This window comes from Amaranthus tricolor, chromosome 2 (genome assembly GCF_026212465.1).
Source record: "Amaranthus tricolor cultivar Red isolate AtriRed21 chromosome 2, ASM2621246v1, whole genome shotgun sequence".
NCBI lineage: Eukaryota > Viridiplantae > Streptophyta > Magnoliopsida > Caryophyllales > Amaranthaceae > Amaranthus > Amaranthus tricolor.
Genome location: NC_080048.1, coordinates 18,142,224 through 18,151,988, shown reverse-complemented (window position 1 = coordinate 18,151,988; position 9,765 = coordinate 18,142,224). Strand labels below are relative to the sequence as shown.

The 9,765-nt window shown below is 38.6% G+C and overlaps 1 protein-coding gene across 1 annotated transcript; it reads right to left on the bottom strand.

Moving 5' to 3' along the window:
- Positions 1-3,684: 3,684 nt before the first annotated feature.
- Positions 3,685-9,462, bottom strand: LOC130805611 (uncharacterized). The gene is made up of 4 exons (XM_057670395.1): positions 9,301-9,462; positions 8,891-9,045; positions 8,539-8,685; positions 3,685-8,485 (listed from the first exon to the last, which is right to left on the bottom strand). Exons 1-4 carry the CDS (start codon positions 9,460-9,462, stop codon positions 3,685-3,687), a joined length of 5,265 nt encoding a protein of 1,754 aa, XP_057526378.1.
- Positions 9,463-9,765: the final 303 nt, after the last annotated feature.

Sequence of the window (9,765 nt, the reverse complement as noted above, 5' to 3'; positions counted from 1 at the left end):
AACGATGAAGAATGAACAAGGATCAATGATCAATAACGAATGAACGATGAAGAATGAACAAGGATCAATGATTATTGAAGAATGAACGATGAAAAATGAACAAGGATCAAAGATCATTGAAGAATGAACGATGAAGAATGAACAAGGATCAATGATCATTGAAGAATGAACAAGGATCAATGATCAATGAACAATGAACGATGAAGAATGAACAAGGATCAATGAGCATTGTAGAATGAACGATGAAGAATGAACAAGGATCAATGATCAATAATGAATGAACGATGAAGAATGAACAAGGATCAATGATTATTGAAGAATGAACGATGAAAAATGAACAAGGATCAATGATCATTGAAGAATGAACGATGAAGAATGAACAAGGATCAATGATCATTGAAGAATGAACAAGGATCAATGATCAATGAACAATGAACGATGAAGAATGAACAAGGATCAATGAGCATTGTAGAATGAACGATGAAGAATGAACAAGGATCAATGATCAATAATGAATGAACGATGAAGAATGAACAAGGATCAATGATTATTGAAGAATGAACGATAAAAAATGAACAAGGATCAATGATCATTGAAGAATGAACGATGAAGAATGAACAAGGATCAATGATCATTGAAGAATGAACAAGGATCAATGATCAATGAACAATGAACGATGAAGAATGAACAAGGATCAATGATCAATAATGAATGAATGATGAAGAATGAACAAGGATCAATGAGCATTGTAGAATGAACGATGAAGAATGAACAAGGATCAATGATCAATAATGAATGAACGATGAAGAATAAACAAGGATCAATCATCAATGAACAATAAACGATGAAGAATGAACAAGGATCAATGAGCATTGTAGAATGAACGATGAAGAATGAACAAGGATCATCTATCAATAATGAATGAACGATGAAGAATGAACAAGGATCATTGATCAATGAACAATGAACGATTAAAAATGAACAAGGATCAATGATAAATGAACAACGAACGATGAAAAATGAACAAGAATCAATGAGCATTGTAGAATGAACGATGAAGAATGAACAAGGATCAATGATCAATAATGAATGAACGATGAAGAATGAACAAGGATCAATGATTATTGAAGAATGAACGATGAAAAATGAACAAGGATCAATGATCATTGAAGAATGAACGATGAAGAATGAACAACGATCAATGATCATTGAAGAATGAACAAGAATCAATGATCAATGAACAATGAACGATGAAGAATGAACAAGGATCAATGAGCATTGTAGAAAGAACGATGAAGAATGAACAAGGATCAATGATCAATAATGAATGAACGATGAAGAATGAACAAGTATCAATGATCATTGAAAAATGAACGATGAAGAATGAAAAAGGATCCATGATCAATAATGAATGAACAATGAGGAATGAACAAGGATCAAAGATCATTTAAGAATGAACGATGAAGAATGAACAAGGATAAATGATCAATGAAGAATGAACGATGAAGAATGAACAAGGATCAATGATCAATAATGAATGAATGATGAAGAATGAACAAGGATCAATGATCATTGAAGAATGAACGATGAAGAATGAACAAGGATCAATGATCAATAATGAATGAACGATGAAGAATAAACAAGGATCAATCACCAATGAACAATAAACGATGAAGAATGAACAAGGATCAATGAGCATTGTAGAATGAACGATGAAGAATGAACAAGGATCATCTATCAATAATGAATGAACGATGAAGAATGAACAAGGATCAATGATCAATGAACAATGAACGATGAAAAATGAACAAGGATCAATGAGCATTGTAGAATGAACGATGAAGAATGAACAAGGATCAATGATTATTAAAGAATGAACGATGAAGAATGAACAAGGATCAATGATCAATAATGAATGAACGATGAAGAATAAACAAGGATCAATCATCAATGAACAATAAACGATGAAGAATGAACAAGGGCCAATGAGCATTGTAGAATGAATGATGAAGAATGAACAATGATCATCTATTAATAATGAATGAACGATGAAGAATGAACAAGGATCAATGATCAATGAACAATGAACGATGAAAAATGAACAAGAATCAATGAGCATTGTAGAATGAACGATGAAGAATGAACAAGGATCAATGATCATTGTAGAATGAACGATGAAGAATGAACAAGGATCAATGATCAATAATGAATGAACGATGAAGAATGAACAAGGATCAATGATTATTGAAGAATGTACGATGAAAAATGAACAAGGATCAATGATCATTGAAGAATGAACGATGAAGAATGAACAAGGATCAATGATCATTGAAGAATGAACAAGGATCAATGATCAATGAACAATGAACGATGAAGAATGAACAAGGATCAATGAGCATTGTAGAATGAACGATGAAGAATGACCAAGGATCAATGATCAATAATGAATGAACGATGAAGAATGAACAAGGATCAATGATTATTGAAGAATGAACGATGAAAAATGAACAAGGATCAATGATCATTGAAGAATGAACGATGAAGAATGAACAAGGATCAATGATCATTGAAGAATGAACAAGGATCAATGATCAATGAACAATGAACGATGAAGAATGAACAAGGATCAATGAGCATTGTAGAATGAACGATGAAGAATGAACAAGAATCAATGATCAATAATGAATGAACGATGAAGAATGAACAAGGATCAATGATTATTGAAGAATGAACGATAAAAAATGAACAAGGATCAATGATCATTGAAGAATGAACGATGAAGAATGAACAAGGATCAATGATCATTGAAGAATGAACAAGGATCAATGATCAATGAACAATGAACGATGAAGAATGAACAAGGATCAATGATCAATAATGAATGAATGATGAAGAATGAACAAGGATCAATGAGCATTGTAGAATGAACGATGAAGAATGAACAAGGATCAATGATCAATAATGAATGAACGATGAAGAATAAACAAGGATCAATCATCAATGAACAATAAACGATGAAGAATGAACAAGGATCAATGAGCATTGTAGAATGAACGATGAAGAATGAACAAGGATCATCTATCAATAATGAATGAACGATGAAGAATGAACAAGGATCATTGATGATGCAAAACAAAGACTGAATATGGTCTTTGTTATGCAAAGATCAATGTGGGGTCAAGAGATTATCCAATTACTCACGCACAATCCTAAATCACTCGATGCAAAGGGGTTTAGAACACTCAGAACAATCAAGAAGGTGGTTCTTGATTTTCTGATGTCTGCACTAGTGGACGTTGTTCCACTCCTTTACAACCTTCTACAGAAACTCAAAGCAAGGAGGATGATTCCTTGCCTTGTGTGATTCCCTGAGAATATAGGTTTGCTTGAAAACCTATGAATTCTCCGGCCAAAGATGAACCTCCTTGGAACAAGTTTGCAAACAAACTCAAAAACAATCAAACACTTTGTCTGAAAATGAAACTCTGATTCTTATTATCAATATGCAACGTGAAAACCAAATACATCAATGTCAAACGTATTTATAGAGTTTTACATCTCAAAAATTAGCCGTTACAAGGCTTGACTAAAATACGTGGCAATTAACTAACAAAACAGAGAATTAAACAAAGGCCAACACTTAGCCAAAAACCGGATGTTCCTTTTCTTCTGACCAGGCTTCCTTCAGCCTATCCTAAGGTCTTCCTGGTGGTTTGTTAGCAGAACCCTAGGGCCTCTATGGCTTGGCCCATGTAAGGAGATGTCACTGATGCCTTCACCTTGTTCCAGGTCATCCTGGTTTGGGCTCAGAGATGTCAGCAAGGTCCGCTGGTCGTCAGAATCACCTGTTGTTCTGTTCTTGCATTCTGTGGCCTTGTTTGGGTTCATGATGTTTGTTTTTGTGATGCTTTGGCTTTCCTCAGCTTCCTTAAGTCTTTGTAGATCCCTTTTTGTCGTGTCCAAGGTGTCTTTGCTGATTTTCCTTGTTTCATGGTCATTTGGTGCAGAGGAACAGTCACCAGTACCTTCATGTTCCTGTTCCTTTGTTGGATCCTTGTGCTTTGATGCCTTTGCATCAACTCCTCCCTCTTGGGGGAGAATTGTCCTCAATTCTTGGACTGGTTGATGCAGTGTCAGGTCTCCTATGTTGAAGATAGGAGAGATGTTGAAGTCTGCAGGCAGCTGGATCTCAAAGGCATTGCTCCCAATTTTCCTTGACACTTGATAAGGGCCTATGGCTCTGGGCTGCAACTTGTTTTTTCTGAGGTGTGGGAAACGTTTTTTTCTTAAGTAGACCCATACTTGATCACCTTCCTGGATTGGTTGCCTTGCTCTCAGGTGTTTGTCAGCTTGTTTCTTGTATTTCCTGTTGGTCTCTTCCAGGTTTGCATGGACTTGCTTGTGAATCTCTTCCATTTGCTTGATTAAATCTGCAGCTTCCTCTGTTTTGCTGTCACATATAGGCAAGTCAATCAGAGATATAGGAAGTAATGGGTTAGTGCCATACACACATTCAAATGGAGTATGTTTGGTGGCACGACTTGGTGATCTGTTAAAAGCAAATTCAGCATAGCACAATTTCAAATCCCATTCCCTAACATTAGTAGTCACTAATGACCTTAACAGAGTACCCAAGGTTCTGTTGGTCACCTCTGTTTGACCATCAGTCTGAGGGTGATATGCTGTACTAAACAATAGCTTAGTGCCCAACATCCTCCACAAGGTCTTCCAAAAATGACTCAAAAATTTGCTATCCCTGTCAGAGACAATGGACTTGGGTATGCCATGCAATCTAACTATTTCAGCAAAGTATAGTTTGGCTATATGCTGTGCATCATCAGTTTTAGTGCAAGCTATGAAATGTGACATTTTTGAAAACCTATCTACCACTACCATAATAGCATCCTTTCCCCTCCTTGTTTTGGGTAGGGCTACCATGAAATCCATGCTTATGTGTTCCCATGGTTTGTGAGCTACAGGCAAGGGAAGATACTCTCCTTTGTGAAAAGTCACTTTAGCCTTTAAACAAGTCTCACACCTAAGTATGTGTTTGCCTACTGTACCAAGCATTCTTGGCCAATAAAAATGCTTGGCAAGCATGTCAAGGGTCTTCTGAATGCCAAAATGGCCAGCTATGCTACCCTCATGCACCTCCTTTACCAACACTGTTCTCAGTGGTAGTTTAGGAATGCAAAGTTTGTTTCCCTTAAACAAATAGCCCTGATGAATACTAAACAACCCCTGTGGTGTGGTTTCACATGATTCATATATGTTAGCAAAGTCAGGGCAGGTCTGGTATTGTTCCTTGATAAATTCAAAACCCAAAACCTTGGCACTTAATATACCCAGCATACTGTATTTTCTGCTAAGAGCATCAGCAATGATGTTGGTTTTGCCTACCTTGTACTTAGCTGAAAAGTCAAAGGTTTGCATGAATTCCACCCACCTAGCATGCCTACTACTCAACTTGTGTTGGCTGTTTATATGTTTCAAAGATTCATGGTCAGTATGCAAGATGAAAGGTTGAATCCTTAAGTAATGAGACCAATGGTCTAAAGCTCTTATGATAGCATAGAACTCCTTGTCATAGGTGGAGTAATTAAGCCTACTATTGTTAAGCTTTTCACTGAAAAACGCCACTGGTCTACCTTCTTGAACAAGCACTGCCCCAATCCCCATACCACTGGCATCACACTCTAACTCAAAGGGTTTAGTGAAATCAGGTAGCTTGAGAATGGGAGCACTACACATCATACTTTTAAGGGTTTCAAAGGCCTGCTGTGCCTTGGGTGTCCAGTTAAACTTCCCCTGTTTTGTGCACTCTGTTATGGGTGCCATAACAGAGCTGAAGTCCCTGATAAACCTCCTGTAGAAGGAGGCCAGCCCATGAAAAGACCTAATTTGTGTGAGGGTTGTGGGTATAGGCCAATCCTGTATTGCTTGGATTTTAGTTGGGTCTACCTTGACTCCCTCCCTACCCACAATGTACCCTAAAAAACTAACTTCAGGAAGTAAGAAATTACATTTTTCAAGCTTTGCATACAACCTCTGTTTTCTCAGAACCTCAAATAGTTGTTGGAGGTGGTCTAGGTGGGCTGCTATGTCCTTGCTGTAGATGAGTATGTCATCTAGGTAAACAACTATAAACTTCCCTAGGAAAGGTCTCAAAATATCATTCATCAGGCGCATAAAGGTGCTAGGGGCACCTGTCAAACCAAAGGGCATAACAAGCCACTCATACAGCCCATACTTGGTTTTGAAGGCTGTTTTCCATTCATCCCCTGTTTTCATCCTGATTTGGTGGTATCCACTCCTGAGATCCACCTTGCTAAACCATTGAGAACCCCCTAACTCATCCAATATGTCATCAATCCTAGGTATAGGGAACCTATACTTGATGGTTATGTTGTTTACACTACGACTATCAATACACATTCTCCATGTGCCATCCTTCTTAGGCACAAGCAGAGTGGGTACAGCACAAGGACTCAAACTCTCCCTGACATAGCCCCTCTTCATCAAATCCTCTACCTGTCTCTGTAATTCTTGGGCCTCTTTGGGATTAGTCCTATAAGCAGGCTTGTTAGGAAGACTAGCCCCCGGTAGTAAGTCAATTTGGTGTTCCACCCCCCTGAATGGTGGTAATCCAGGTGGTAGCTCAGTGGGAAACACATCCTTATATTGTTCTAATAGTCTAGCCATTTCAGCAGGTATAGGTGTGGGATCTTGCACTTCCTTGGTGACTAACAAATACAGCTCTTCTGTTCCCTGCACTTCCCTTTCACACTCTTTTCTATTCATCAACTGCACATGTTCCTTAGAGGGCTTAGGTGGCACTGCTCTGTGTGGGGGCAGGGGTAAAAATTCTTTCCTCTTCCCATTATGTCTAATAGTGTAAGTGTTGTCATAACCATTGTGTATGGCTCTCTTGTCATATTGCCAGGGTCTTCCTAGCAAGAGGTGGCATGCATCCATATCTAGGACATTACACAAAACTTCATCCTCATATGTTCCCAAAGTCAAGACTACTGGGCACTGATGTTTTACTGAACCACTAGCCTTGGTGTCTAACCATTTCATTTTATAAGGATTGGGGTGAGCCTTAGTCTTTAGGTGTAACTCCTCCACCAACTGCTTACTGACACAGTTTGCCTCACTTCCACTATCAATAATCAAATCACATACTTTCCCCTGTATTTTGCACTTTGTTTGGAAGATATTTTCTCTTTGGTCAGATTTTCTAGTCAAGGGTGTGTTGTGAAAGCTCCGTCTAATAATGAGGCTCAAGTGCTCTTCCTCAGGGGGAATTTTTTCCAGCTCTCCCTCTCCTTCCTCCTCAGAATCTCCTTCAAAAGGGTGCCAGTTTCCCTGCTCATCTGTTATAAATGTACCATCACCATCACTTAGGCTGGGAGGGTCTAATTCTTCCTCTTGCCCATTCTTTAACACCAGGAGTCTCTTAGGGTTAGTGTTTTGCCTAATGTCAATCCATTCTTTCATGGTAAACGCCCTTGCATTGGGACAATCCCTCTTATAGTGTCCCCTCCCATTGCATTTAAAACAAATGATGTCCTGTGGCTTGGTGTTTGACTCTGTTCTGGGGGTAGTAGGTTTAGGTCCAGAGGGTGGTAACTCCTTCCTAGGCATGGTCACAGCACTAGTGTTCCTTGGGGTATAGGTCCTGTTGTTCCTCATTTGGGGGTTTGCTGCCTTGTGTTGTCTCTCAATCTCCATGGCTATAGATGTAGCAAGTTGTAGTGTAAGGTCAGGTGTATTCATCAATCTTTCCCTAAATTCTTCCCTTAATCCAGCTATAAACTTTCCTACTTTATTTTCCTCTGGTTCATGAAGGTCACAAAGGTGATACAATCTCTCCCATTCATTCAGGTAGTCCTCTACTGACCTAGTTCCCTGCTTCATAGCATACAACTGTACAATCAGTTGCTGCTTGTACGTGGCTGGGACATATCTCCTCTTCATTTGCTTCCTAAGTTTGTCCCAAGTGCTAATCCTATTCCTTTCTTCCCTAAATCTTTGTTTTTGAACGCTTTCTAACCAAACTGCGGCTGATTTGGTTAGTTTGATCTTGGCGATCTTAAATTGTTGGTTTGGGGGTGTTTCTTTAAATTCAAAGTATTCTCCCATTCTTCTCTCCCATTCCAAGTACTTAGAGGGGTCATGTGATATGCCATCAAATTCAGGAATATCGATTTTAATGGTCCGATCCTCATATGGTCGACAATTAGGGTTTGGTATTGGTGGTCTGTTGTTCTGATTATCGATCCCTAAATGTGCGAACAACCTATCCAATTTATCCTCAATAGCTTCAAATCTATCATCCCTTTCCATGGTCTCTAAGTCACAACAGCTAGATAACCAGCACAGAATAATCCCAAGTTTCTCAAATATCGAACAAGAAAAATCGCTAAATTCAGAGAACAAATCGTGTCCAGATACAAAAAGAACGGTGTAATGAATTGCAAATCTGAAATGACAATTAAAAAATGAATTCAAAGTAAAGGAAGACACTCCCTGAACGTTGTAGGAATGGAAATGCACAAATCTCCAATTCTTTCGTTTCGTAATCGCCTCCAGATTTCCTCTTCAAAATAACCCAGAACAAATGACCAGTTCTTCAAAATGTCCTTCTGATATACTCTTCTTTGTCCCTTACGTGAATTGGCTCTGATACCAAGTTGATGCAAAACAAAGACTGAATATGGTCTTTGTTATGCAAAGATCAATGTGGGGTCAAGAGATTATCCAATTACTCACGCACAATCCTAAATCACTCGATGCAAAGGGGTTTAGAACACTCAGAACAATCAAGAAGGTGGTTCTTGATTTTCTGATGTCTGCACTAGTGGACGTTGTTCCACTCCTTTACAACCTTCTACAGAAACTCAAAGCAAGGAGGATGATTCCTTGCCTTGTGTGATTCCCTGAGAATATAGGTTTGCTTGAAAACCTATGAATTCTCCGGCCAAAGATGAACCTCCTTGGAACAAGTTTGCAAACAAACTCAAAAACAATCAAACACTTTGTCTGAAAATGAAACTCTGATTCTTATTATCAATATGCAACGTGAAAACCAAATACATCAATGTCAAACGTATTTATAGAGTTTTACATCTCAAAAATTAGCCGTTACAAGGCTTGACTAAAATACGTGGCAATTAACTAACAAAACAGAGAATTAAACAAAGGCCAACACTTAGCCAAAAACCGGATGTTCCTTTTCTTCTGACCAGGCTTCCTTCAGCCTATCCTAAGGTCTTCCTGGTGGTTTGTTAGCAGAACCCTAGGGCCTCTATGGCTTGGCCCATGTAAGGAGATGTCACTGATGCCTTCACCTTGTTCCAGGTCATCCTGGTTTGGGCTCAGAGATGTCAGCAAGGTCCGCTGGTCGTCAGAATCACCTGTTGTTCTGTTCTTGCATTCTGTGGCCTTGTTTGGGTTCATGATGTTTGTTTTTGTGATGCTTTGGCTTTCCTCAGCTTCCTTAAGTCTTTGTAGATCCCTTTTTGTCGTGTCCAAGGTGTCTTTGCTGATTTTCCTTGTTTCATGGTCATTTGGTGCAGAGGAACAGTCACCAGTACCTTCATGTTGCTGTTCCTTTGTTGGATCCTTGTGCTTTGATGCCTTTGCATCAATTGATCAATGAACAATGAACGATTAAAAATGAACAAGGATCAATGATAAATGAACAACGAACGATGAAAAATGAACAAGAATCAATGAGCATTGTAGAATGAACGATGAAGA